Here is a 13,125-nt window from a genome sequence, read left to right as displayed (position 1 = left end):
CGGCGACAGGAAGGAGCCATTGTGATAGAAGACCTAAACTTCTAAGTTCACCGATGGAAGAGCCATTGTGATAGAAGACCTACAGGGAGATAGGCAAGAGCGAGACAACAAAATGTCATTTTGGTAGCTAAAAGAAACCCCTGTGCTCTCTGCTTCCATCTATGGCCGGCGGAAAGATGATCAAGATCACCGTGAGCAAAAAATCGGTTAAACCGAATTAACCGATCAAACTGAACCGAATTAAATTAAATTTTTAATTTGGTTCAGTTATTTTAGAATTTTAATTATTTTTTCTAAAAAAATCGATTAATTCGGTTCGATTTCGATTTTAAAATTCCTTATTCGGTTAAACCGAATAAATCGAATTAAAAAAATAATTAATAAATTTTAAGTAAATAAATTTATAAATCCTTAATTCATTAGTAAAATATTCATAATATTAAAAAAATTGATTAATTCGATTTATTCAGTCAAAAACTGAATTAACCAATAAAATATCGGTTCAATTTATTCTATTTTTATTGAAAAATTTGATCGGTTCAGTTGGTTAAAAAAAATCAATTTATTCAATTTTCGATTAATTTGATTCAGTTCGATTCGGTTTTAACCGAATACTCACCTCTAACTCCAAGAACGTCAAAAGCCCAACCTTTGAGACAGAAACGGCCCAATTATGATCATCGTGATGACGACAGAAGAGTCTCATGAATCGACGATATAGATTTTCCGTTCCCTTAATATATAAATCACTCATTACCCATTGTGATAGAAGACCTAAACTTGTCGTCTTTTGTTGCAGGGAGATAAGCAAGAGCAAGACAACAAAATGTCATTTTGGTAGCTAAAAGAAATGTCTGTGCTCTCTCTGCTTCCATCTACTATGGCCGGCGAGAGGAAGGAAAGATGATCAAGATCACCGTGAGCAAAAAATTGGTTAAATCGAATTAATCGATCAAATCGAACCGAATTAAATTAAAATTTTAATTCGGTTCGGTTATTTCAGAATTTTGATTATTTTTTCTAAAAAAATCAATTAATTCGGTTCGATTTCGATTTTAAAATTTTTATTCGGTTAAACCGAATAAAAAAATTTATAAATTTTAAGTAAATAAATTTATAAATCCTTAATTCATTAGTAAAATATTCATAATATTAAAAAAATCGATTAATTCGGTTTATTCAGTCAAAAATCGAATTAATCGATAAAATATCGGTTCAGTTTATTCTATTTTTATTGAAAAATTTGATCGGTTCAATTGATTAAAAAAAATCAATTTATTCAATTTTCAATTAATTTGATTCAGTTCGATTTGATTTTAATCGAATACTCACCTCTAACTCCAAAAATGTCGCAAGCCCAATTTTTGAGACAGAAACGGCCCAATTATGATCATCGTGATGACGACAGAAAGAGTCTCATAAATCGACGGTATAGATTTTCCGTTACCTTACTATATAAATCACTCGTTACCCTGCTTCGTATTCATCCCCTAAACCCTTGGACTGGTCCGCCGCCGGTGTTCTCCTTCCTCTCTCGTCTTCGTTCACAGTCGATCCGTTGCCTTCAAGTTCAGTGAACACAATGGCTGCGTAAGCAATTCTGATCCCGTTTTAGATATCTTCTGATGCTATTATCCATGCGATGCATCTATCAAGATCGATTTTTTATGATAATTTGATCATATACCTGCAATTTTCCATGTCGAAGAAAGATTGGTTTAGCAGATTCTTCTCCGAGCATGTGTAGATCACCAAGCATGTCCTTTTTCCCCAAAATTGCAGCATAGTTTATCAAAGGACACATCTCTTCCTACCGTTTGCTAAAAATCTTATTTACCGTCAAGATCCCAAAAATTTTCATAAGATACTAGGTTTTCAGAACCAGAAAAGAAAATGAAAAAGGAGGTTCTTTGACATTGAATCTTTGTATTAAGGATCATTTTAATGTTTTCTATCTGAGTTTTTCCCAACTATTTGGAGTCTGACTGCATCATTCTTAGATCTATACAAAGCTATATCACTGGTTGATGACGATTCAACCTAATCTCACGGAAAGCAGGAGCAAGATTCATCTTCATAGGTTTAGACAATTTAGAGTTGCTGTATCATTCTTATTTATTGTTGAGATCTGTGCAAAACTATATCACTAGTTGATGACGACTCAATTTTATCTTACGGAAATTAGGAGTAAGATTCATCTTCATAGGTTTAAACATTTTAGAGTTGCTGTATCATTCATATTTATTATTGAGATCTATGCTCCACTATATCACTAGTTGATGACAAAACTCAATTTTATCTTACAGAAAGCAGGAGTAAGATTCATCTTCATAGGTTTAAACAATTTAGAGTCGCTGTATCATTCTTATTTATTGTTGAGATCTGTGCAAGAATATATCATTGGTTGATGACAACTCCGCCTTATCTTACGGAAATTAGGAGTAAGATTCATCTTCATAGGTTTAAACACTTTAGAGTTGCTGTATCATTCTTATTTATTATTGAGATCTATGCAACACTCCATCACCAATTGATGAAGACTCAGTCTTATCTTACAGAAAGCAGGGGTAAGATTCATCTTTATAGGTTTAAACAATTTAGAGTTGCTGTATCATTCTTATTTATCTTTGAGATCTATTCAAAATTATATCACTGGTTGATGACAACTCAGTCTTATCTTATGGAAAGTAGGAGTTAGATTCATCTTCATAGGTTTAGACAATTTAGAGTAGCTGTATCATTCTTATTTATTATTGAGATCTATGCTCCACTATATCACTAGTTGATGGCAAAACTCAATTTTATCTTACGGAAAGCAGGAGTAAGATTCATCTTCATAGATTTAGAAAATTTAGAGTCACGGTATCATTCTTATTTCTTATCGAGATCTATGCAAGAATTTATCACTGGTTGATGACAAATCAATCTTATCTTGCGGAAAGCAGGAGTAATATTCATATTTTAGACAATTTTTACATGAGTTGAAGCTTGTGAAAACTGCAACAGCTTAGTTGATCTCTGTACTAGACCAAAGCACATCTTGTGGTTTGATCTCCTCTTTCTAGTTGCATTTGCTTGTGACTTGGATAATAGTCGATTAGTCTTTTTGATTTGGCAGTGAAGATGCTGCTGCCGAATCTGCCCCGGTCCTCGGCGAACCCATGGATTTGATGACAGCCCTGCAGTTGGTACTGAAGAAATCATTGGCTCATGATGGACTTATCCGCGGCCTTCGTGAGGCTGCCAAGGCGATCGAAAAACACACTGCACAGCTTTGCATTCTGGCTGAGGACTGCAACCAAGCTGACTACACTAAGCTGGTCAAGGCACTATGTGGGGAACACAATGTGCACTTGGTCACTGTTCCGAGCGCGAAAACTCTCGGCGAGTGGGCTGGGGTTAGTTGAATTGTTTTTCCTTTTTTTTCTCAATCCAACACTGCAATTCACATTGATCTTACTGCTCGCGGCTAACCAAGATTTAGTAACCTAAACCATTTTGACTCATTTGATGTGATTATGCAGCTCTGCAAGATTGATTCAGAGGGCAAGGCAAGGAAAGTGGTGGGCTGCTCATGTGTCGTCGTGAAGGTAGCAACAAAGATAACAAACATCATCGATAACAAACTCCTGATCGAGTTTTACTGCTAATAATCCTTCCAATTTTGTTTTCAGGATTACGGGGAAGAATCTGAGGGCCTTCACATAGTTCAGGAATATGTGAAGTCACACTAAAATAAGTATGGAAGCTTTTTAGTTCTAGTTGGTGATTCATTAAGGTGTCATGAGAGTTTTCAAGTGTCGAGATCATTTAAACATGAGGAATTTGAGGGTTTGTAGTTGAATGTTTTCATTCTTGTTCTCAAACGAATTTTGTGATTATTTTGTTGAACAATGTTGTCTTGATTAATTAGCATTTGGTATTTTGGCATTACACCAGATATTGAACATGTTTTAGTTTTGCGGTTTTATTGAAATTGAATTATGCTAATTTTTATTTATTTGAAAATTTTACAATTTTATTTTATTTTATTTAAATATATGCGGAGATTTTAACAAAAAGGTGCGGCCGCCATGCTAGCCAATGATGCATCCAATGGTTTAGCTTCCTGAAGGGACGAGTGTGTTCTAGTTATCGGCATAAATAAAGTAAATGTTCATCAATAATTTTGATAATTGATAAAAAATTTATTTATATTCATTTATTATGTATTAATTTATTAAATTAAATAAATAATTTTTAACACATATATATTCAATTCGCAGATGTAAAAAAACAATAAGCAGATGGATACAAACTAGCGGTATGGATTTATATGGAGAGATTTATTGTACACAAAAAACTCATAATTTCTCCTTCATACGGATTAGATTTAATTGATCTTCATCTTTTCTAAAATAGTTGTTCCGTCCAATTTAGTAGTGAAGAAGGCCTTTTGATACTGTTCGTAGCTCCACGTAACGAAATGTTCTTTGCATCCTTTCACTATCCCCGGAAGTGGTCCGATCCGTCCATCATCTTTTGCAAAATGGAACGTTGCAATTGACAGTCGCTCTTTCTCGGGGTTTATCATGCCTCTATGCTCCACGCTCTTGTACTTTCCATTGCTCAATACCTGAAATAAATAAATAAATAATATATATATATATATATATTGAGAAAATAAAATGTAAAAAATTGCCGCTTTATATATATATATATATATATACGTTTCACCTCCAGGATGTCGCCGGCGTTGACGATGAGAGCTCCCGGAGGCGGCTCCACCGGAACCCATAGACCCTCGTGCTTGACCTGAAGTCCGTTGACGTCGTTGGCCTGCAGCAGCAGCGTTATCGAGCTGACCCCGTCGGTGTGAGGCGACAGCCCCACCACCTTGCCGCTTTCCCGGCACGGCGGGTAGTAATTCATCCTCATTCCCTGCGGCATCCCCTCGAAGGCCTCCACCAGCTCCTCCTCCGCCACCTCCAAATTTTCAGCCATCACTGCCAGCAAGCTGCTCACGACTCGCTTCGCCTCCACGCTGTAGCGCTCCAGCGTCCCCCTGATTTATTGATTAATTTTACAGAAACACTGTAATTAATTAATTAGCAATGGTTCCTTCTTCGTCTTCCTGCTTGATTATATTCATTGGAATTAAGAAGGAATCGACCTGAAGGAAGGAGGATGAGTGGGCCAAAATCTCATATTTCGCCGGTGGACGGGTCGCGTGATGACGAAGTGCATGTCGGCCCAGTCCAGCTTCTGATCCTCGGACACGACGAACGCCTGGCCGTAGCCTTGTAAGCCATCGGGTAGCTGCGCGAACGCCTTCTTCTCTTCCAGAGGGAGGTTGAAGTACTCCGCCATGTCCGACTTCAGTTGCTCGATCAGGTCGTCAGGCACTTGGTGATTGATCAGCTTCAATTCGCAGGGCAGAACATCAGTCAGTTCGCCGGAGACTGTATTTATTTTGCAAAAAATTCAAATCTTGAATATATTCCCTTGCCTGGAAGAAGCCCCACTGCGAGAAGGCGTCGTGGAGTTTGGCGGCCTCTTCGCGGTGGGAGCTGGCGTCCAGGAGCCTGCGGAGGTCGATGACCGGGAGGGAGGTTTGGTTGGGCGGAGCAACGGGGTCGGCGGCGACTTCCGGACGGAGGTAGCGGGGAGGGACGTCGGTGACGACGGCAGCGAGGGCTTGGACGTTGTCCACCGAAATCGAGGTTGCCACGTCCATGTAGCTCACCTCAGCTGCCATCTCGATCGTTAGCGCAGCTTGCGACTTCCGAGTCCTTCCGGTGAGGATATATATAAAAGGACGGAGGGAGAAGCCTTGAGGAAGGACCACCAACAAAAAACACGCACGCACGTTTTTGTAGAAAATTAAAAACATCTTTTTCATCGGTGTTATCGAACGGAGTAATTAACAGTATTATGACGGCCCATTTTACTATATTCACTCCTCATGCCTTTTTTGGGCTCATATATTGGGCCTTATAATTTCGCACCATGATGCCCAAATAAATTATAGCGCCCCAATTAACTGGAATTGCCCTTTTTACTTTTACCGGCCCGCATGCTGGCCCAGTTCACTTCTATTGGGCCACCGTATAGGTCGGGTCTTTTTAGTGGGCCATCATATCGGCCCAGCTCGCTTGTAGGGGACCACCATGTCGGATAGCTAATTTTTATTGAGGCACCATGTCAGGCCAGCTCACTTTTATTGGACCACCATATCGGCTCAACTATTTATCGGTCCACTAAATCGGACCACCTTACTTTTGCCAGTGCCACGTCACTTGTCTTTTTTTTTTTTTTTTTTTGTAAAAGCCGGCTCTAGTGCTCACATCTGTCAAAAATTACATTGTCACGACGAGAACCTTGAAGAATAACATTGGGAGCCCATCATTAATTGCATGCAAGACTGAATCGCTAGTTGATGACAAACTGAATTTTATCTTACTGAAAGCCACAGTCCGTAACATTCATCTTCGTAGGTTTAGACAATGATATCTTTGCAAGACTATATAGCTAAACTGGCCAATCCTAAAATCAAATGAAAAATAATAAGGATTACAAGTTAAGTTACCAATTAGCATTGACTTTGTGATAAATATTTGTTAGTGTTAGTTTTTAGAGTCAATTATTAGATGATCGAGAAGTAACTTTTGTATCATATTTTATTAATAAAAAAATAAAATTTATAATTATTATATTACTTCAATGTCGGATGAATAAATATAATAATGTCATAGTAGATTCCATACTCTACAACGTATTAATTGGTTGAATTAATAGTGAGAAACTAATAATATATGTCCACAATGGCATGATATTGTCCACTTTGGGCCTAAGTCCTCATGACTTTGTTCTTGGACTCTCCCCAAAAGGCCTCATGTCAATGGAGATATCTTCCATCCTTTTAAATCCATAATCTTTTCCATGTGCTTTAGATGTGGGACTATATTTGCACCCTTGCAACCCAACAATCCTCCCTCAAACGTCATTTTTGATGTCTGAATCCTCGACCCACTATGACTTTTTTGCCCCTAGGTCCACCGACCTACTAGGACTTCCCACCTAGTCGCAACTAGGACTTTTTTTGCCCCTCGGTGCACCCGACCTACTAGGACTTCTCACCTAGTCTTTTTTCATATTATATTAGGATATTAGGGAGGAAAGTCTTTTTGCCCCTCGGTCCACCCGACCTACTAAAACTTCTCACCTGGTGTCTGGTCCTCTCTTGATTCTGACACGGGAGCACTCCACTTCCTTTGTTTAAAGTTCAAACCACATGATTAGATCTGGATCATGGCTCATCCGGCGGTTAGTCCGGTGAAGAGCAAAAAAACCATCGGTGAGTTGCGCATCCATCGGTGCCGGTCCGGTGGCCGGAGATGGCCGGACGCCGGTGAACAACTGCGGTGAAGGAGCAAACGTCCGAGGAGAAACACTGTGCGTCGATCGGAGAAACGGACGGTGTTGATTGCGTCGCGCACGGGGAGCGCAGGATAACGGAGCGCAGGTGATCAAATTTCTATATATATATATATATATATATATATATATATTATTGTCATAAAAGCTATTGAAATTTTACATAAACTAAAGGCTTGGCTCTCACATATGTAATTTTAATTTAGAAATGAAATTAAAACACGGCTTGCAGTTACTCAGATAAGCCCTTCTATTTCAGATATTGACCAATGGAAAGTACAAGAGCGGCGAGCATAGAGCCATGATAAACCCCAACAAAGAGCGACTCTCAGTCGCTACGTTCCTTTTTGCAAAAGATGGTGCGCGGATCGGACCTATTCCAAATATAACGAAGGGAGGCAAAGAAAATTTCATTACGTGTAGCTACAAAGAGTACCAAAAGGCATTCTACACTTCTAAATTAGATGGGGCAACTATTTTAGAAAAGATGAAGATCAATTGAACTCTATGTGAGAAATTACTATCGAGTTGTTTGTCATGGACTAAGTGAATTAAAATACGATATGATTTGTATTTTCTTATTTAAGATAATTTATATGTATAAATACAATAAATAAATCTCTACGGGTCAGCCATAATTGGGGCCCACCCGTGCCTTCAAAAATCAGGAACGACTGGCGCATTTGTTTGGAATTTCGCTGACTAATTTAGACTTTAGTGCTTGTCCGTGTTCATGCTGCAAATATAGTATACATGTTAATTATCTAATTATTATTTTTTTACATGAACGTAATAATTTTGATAGTAATTTTTATTTGTTAGAATTTAGGATGAACACGTCCTTTGTTCATCGCACGAACTCACTCAACCATCAAAAAATTACCATCGTTATTAAACTAGCAACTTGAATAACCCAATAATTAATTTTATAGTCTACTTTGTTACATGTGACGTTTGCTGTACTAAAATATACAATTTCTTATGTAGTGAATCGTAGTGACTTCAGGTCTAAGAACTATTTATACTGCTAGTTATTATTAGAATATTTATTGCATTCATATAATAATTCATGAAACATTCTCATGACGGATCAATTCAATACATATTTACTAATATATACTCATTTGTTAACTTGATATCTTATAATTTGGGGAAAATGCTAAAAAAATGCTGCTGTAAATTTTTTTCACCTCGAGGATGTCGCCGGCGTTGAGGATAAGCGCTCCCGGCAGCGGCTCCACCGGAACCCATAAACCCTCGTGCTTGACCTGAAGTCCGTTGACGTCGTTGGCCTGCAGCAGCAGCGTTATCGAGCTGGTCGCGTCGGTGTGGGGCGACAGCCCCACCACCTTGCCGCTTTCCCGGCACGGCGGGTAGTAATTCATCCTCATCCCCTGCGGCATCCCATCGAACGCCTCCATCAGCTCCTCCTCCGCCACCTCCAAACTCTCAGCCGTCGCCGCCAGCAAGCAGCTCACCACTCGCTTCGCCTCCACGCTGTAGCGCTCCAGCGTCCGCCTGGTTTATTGATTAATTTTACAGAAACACATGTAATAAATTAATTAGCAATGGTTCCTGCTTGATTATATTCATTGGAATTGAGAAGGAATCGACCTGAAGGAAGGAGGATGAGTGGGCCAAAATCTCATATTTCGCCGGTGGACGGGTCGCGTGATGACGAAGTGCATGTCGGCCCAGTCCAGCTTCTGATCCTCGGAGACGACGAACGCCTGGCCGTAGCCTTGTAAGCCATCGGGTAGCTGCGCGAACGCCTTCTTCTCTTCCAGAGGGAGGTTGAAGTACTCCGCCATGTCCGACTTCAGTTGCTCGATCAGGTCGTCGGGCACTTGGTGATTGATCAGCTTCAATCCGCAGGGCAGAACATCAGTCAGTTCGCCGGAGACTGTATTTATTTTGCAACAATTCAAATCTTGAATTATATTCCTTGCCTGGAAGAAGCCCCACTGCGAGAAGGCGTCGTGGAGTTTGGCGGCCTCTTCGCGGTGGGAGCTGGCGTCCAGGAGCCTGCTGAGGTCGATGACCGGGAGGGAGGTTTGGTTGGGCGGAGCAACGGGGTCGGCGGAGATTTCCGGACGGAGGTAGCGGGGAGGGACGTCGGTGACGACGGCAGCGAGGGCTTGGACGTTGTCCACCGAAATCGAGGTTGCCATGTCCATGTAGCTCACTTCAGCTGCCATCTCGATCGTTAGCGCAGCTTGCGACTTCAGGTTCGTACCGAGTCTTTCCGGCGAGGATGAAGAAAGGCGGAGGGGGCGGCTTGAGGGTTGTTGTTGGTCTGTCTCCGGCTGGAAGCAGTGGCGCCGGACGAGCCTTATGAAGAAAGTCGCCGCACGTAATAATTATATTTTTATGAATTTAAATATTTAAATTTAAAAGTTTAATAGTATAAATTGTATTTTAAAATTTTAATTTCCCTCAATCCGATTTTTTTTTCGATCAATTTTCATTCTAATGTGATTTGATTTGAATTTTAAAATTTTAATTCTAATCTGATATTGGAATTCCAAATGTCGAATGGATTTTTGACATTCTTGATCATGAGACTTTTCTTAATTAATATCAATTATTTAATTTCTAGAACTGATTAATTTTTAAGAGGACAGAAAATTTTTCATTGATAAATTCATAAACGTTTATACGACGATCCACCCATCTAACTTTCTTAAACTTTATTTTACGGTATGCATTGGGATTTGAATATTAATACTTGGAGAACTACTTCTTCACCAAAATATAAAATTTATCATTTGTCATTCAATTCTTTGATAATTTATAAAGAAATAAATTTAAAAATTATATTGATTATTATAAAAAAATATTATCTTGATTTAGATTTAATTTTTATCGATTTCAATAAATCTATCCTATAATAATCTCTTATATATTATCTGAGACATAGTTTGGTTAATGGAGTAGACAGAGAATAAGGATTTGAATTTCGATGAAACCGAACAATACCTTTCTCCATTATGATCAATTATAATTTTTCAATTTATTTTTTTATAGATAATTATAAAATTAATTATATGAAATTGTTGGTCATCGATTCTATCTTTTTCACAATAAGATAGGAGCTAGCCCCGCTTCGGGGAGATCATATGTGAGTAAGAATATTGAACAACATTGAAAAATCTCCAAAGGCATTGCAACCAATCGTTGTATGCAGAAGAGGAATGGTGGACACTTAATTCGCTTGTCGGCAGCCGAAACGTCATACCAAAGATGGATGGGCTTGATGTGACTGTGAGCGATATTATTTGCCGTAAATGCACATCTGTGAGCGATATTATTTGCCGTAAATGGATGGGATAGATGCGGCTGTTTCTGTTGCAGGTCTCTGCCACATGTACGAAGGGTGTTCAGTCAAAATGGTAAAGTGGTCTTTGGCTGAAGGCTGAAGCAATATTTAAGTGTTTTGTTGTGGTTGTGAGTCAAAAGTTTTTTTTGGAAACGCAACCTCTTTCGTACGCACATGCACGTAAACGGCACGTGTGGGTGATCTTGCCATTTACTATGGCGGGACTTATTATGCTAAGGTTTCAACATAAATATATGCAGTCTCCAGTTCACCTAAATAAATTATATATATTATATATAATAATTAATTTTATTTAAAAAATATGAGCTCAATCGATAAATATTTAAAATTATTTATTAAGATAAATTTAATTGAAATTTATTTTGTCCAATGATTTTAATTTTTACTAACCATTGATAATTTTATATTTTCTATAAGTCAAAAATAGATTTGATGAATAATTTTAAATAAATTATTAGCAATCAGGAAAATAATATTTTATAATGTAGCAAGCTATTCTTTATATTTTTTTTAATAAAATTAAATATCTTTAATAATATTTTTATATAAAATTTTAATTTTTAAATAAAATTTAATTTTAAAAACAATGAAATCTCAAATATTTTTTCCGTCAAAAAAATCTCAAGAAGCATTGAGATGGCTCTGGAAGCAAGATGTGTATTATGTTCACCAAACGTCCACGCTACCACCGTTGGAAGTACATGTAACACTCCATGTGGAGGAAGTTAAGTGTCAAGTTTATATCTCATGCGTAGGTAGATGGATATTATTACGAAAATTAAGTAAGTTAAATGAGAAAATATGAGTCCCGGGTGCCACAGTCGTTCCTGACAGGTGGGTCCCAGTAATGGCTGTCCCGGGTATGGGTATTTATTCGGGTGTCGGACAGCACTTTAGCTAAAAGAAGACCGTAATGAAATGATGGATTCTTCGAGCCACATGTGAATGTGGTCGAGTGGATCCGTGATTGGTTACGTCTCTTTCCAACAAAGCCAAATTTAATATCATTTTTTTAAAAAAATTAAAGCCAAGTTTGACATTAACTTGACTTGTTGCATCATAATGTTTACATAAATTATCTGACGTCATCCTTGAATTTAAGATAATCATTAGTACTTTCCAATTTATTCAGTGGAAGGAAGGTAGGATCATCGTCTATCACGAAATTAATTAATAAATTCGGAATAAAATAGGGATAACACTGACTTAAAAAATATAAATCTCAATTAGCCCGTCGGGTTTCGGGTATCCAGCGGGTTTCGGAGATCCCCACAGATTTCGGATCAGAAATAATGAAACTATAGTATTCAAACAAGTAATTATTAATATGACTTATTTTTTCATTTGATATAAGCCCCACAAGGCCATAAAAATTTTCCACTAGCCATCAAAGTAAATTGATCAAGGTAAATGCTAGCCCAGACGTCTAACATCATTTGATTGCGCTCTCTATTTGAAAGAAAACTCCTACAAATAGGGGATCGAACCGCAGATGCTTAGGTGACAACCTGAATATCCTACCACGACATCATTGCCTCAGGGACCTAAATAAATTGACTCTAATCTCTATAAATGGTTGCCCTAAAATTATAATCATCTAAATCTAGGGACTAGGGAGGATATATCATAATCTAGTTTATATAAACTTAAATTAATCAATAACTATTTTCTCATTTATTAAATATTTTAAGCATGAGAATATTTTTGTTTAAAAAAAAACAATAACAATAAACTACTAAGGTTCTTAATTCAAAGGTAATCAAGATGTAAAAAAGATTTGGCGTATATGGATAAAACCTACTCGTATGAATTTATATGGAGAGATTTATTTATCGTATTTATACATATAAATTCTCTTAACTAAGAACATGCAAATTAAATCATATCTTATTTTAAGCCACTTAATTAATACACCACAAACAACACCATCGATAGAGTTCAATTGATCTTCATCTTCTCTAAAATAGTTGCCCCGTCTAGTTTAGAAGTGTAGAATGCCTTTTGGGCCACCGTATCGGCCAGGTCCATTTAGTGGGCCATCATTTCGGCCCAGTTCGCTTGTAGTGGACTACCATGTCGGCTAGCTCATTTTTATTGAGCCACCATGTCAGCCCAGCTCACTTTTCTTGGGCCACCATATCGGCTCATCTATTTATCGGTCCACTAAATCGGATCACCTTACTTTTGCCAATGCCACCTCATATTGTGAGAGTCTTGAAGTATAACATTGGGAGCCCCGGAGGCATAACTGAGTTGGTTATAATGGAGCAAAATTATAAAAGAGAGCAAGGGTTCGAATATCAGTAAAACTGAGACAATATCCTCCTCCATCATAGTCAACTGCAGCTTCTCGATTTAACTCCTCACAG

General features: G+C 38.0%; 3 protein-coding genes across 3 annotated transcripts; 1 reads left to right on the top strand and 2 right to left on the bottom strand.

The window, feature by feature from the left end:
* Positions 1 to 1,502: 1,502 nt before the first annotated feature.
* On the top strand, positions 1,503 to 3,933 carry LOC141831954 (small ribosomal subunit protein eS12-like). The gene is made up of 4 exons (XM_074719396.1): positions 1,503 to 1,590; positions 3,119 to 3,398; positions 3,525 to 3,590; positions 3,675 to 3,933. The coding sequence occupies exons 1-4, from the start codon at positions 1,583 to 1,585 to the stop codon at positions 3,732 to 3,734; spliced, it is 414 nt and encodes a 137-aa protein (XP_074575497.1). The 5' UTR covers positions 1,503 to 1,582; the 3' UTR covers positions 3,735 to 3,933.
* Positions 3,934 to 4,233: 300 nt separating this feature from the next.
* On the bottom strand, positions 4,234 to 5,759 carry LOC141831608 (2-oxoglutarate-dependent dioxygenase 11-like). Its single transcript, XM_074719000.1, has 4 exons — positions 5,489 to 5,759; positions 5,153 to 5,400; positions 4,717 to 5,044; positions 4,234 to 4,615 (listed from the first exon to the last, which is right to left on the bottom strand). Exons 1-4 carry the CDS (start codon positions 5,735 to 5,737, stop codon positions 4,373 to 4,375), a joined length of 1,068 nt encoding a protein of 355 aa, XP_074575101.1. The 5' UTR covers positions 5,738 to 5,759; the 3' UTR covers positions 4,234 to 4,372.
* A 2,784-nt stretch (positions 5,760 to 8,543) lies between these two features.
* Positions 8,544 to 9,722, bottom strand: LOC141832566 (S-norcoclaurine synthase 1-like). Its single transcript, XM_074720054.1, has 3 exons — positions 9,366 to 9,722; positions 9,031 to 9,278; positions 8,544 to 8,934 (listed from the first exon to the last, which is right to left on the bottom strand). The coding sequence occupies exons 1-3, from the start codon at positions 9,612 to 9,614 to the stop codon at positions 8,544 to 8,546; spliced, it is 888 nt and encodes a 295-aa protein (XP_074576155.1). The 5' UTR covers positions 9,615 to 9,722.
* Positions 9,723 to 13,125: the final 3,403 nt, after the last annotated feature.

This window comes from Curcuma longa, chromosome 7 (genome assembly GCF_044706935.1).
Source record: "Curcuma longa cultivar G26 ecotype Majalengka, Jawa Barat chromosome 7, ITB_CL_G26_1.1, whole genome shotgun sequence".
Lineage (NCBI taxonomy): Eukaryota > Viridiplantae > Streptophyta > Magnoliopsida > Zingiberales > Zingiberaceae > Curcuma > Curcuma longa.
The sequence above is the reverse complement of the archived record's forward strand: the minus strand, read 5'-3'. Positions and strand labels throughout refer to the sequence as shown.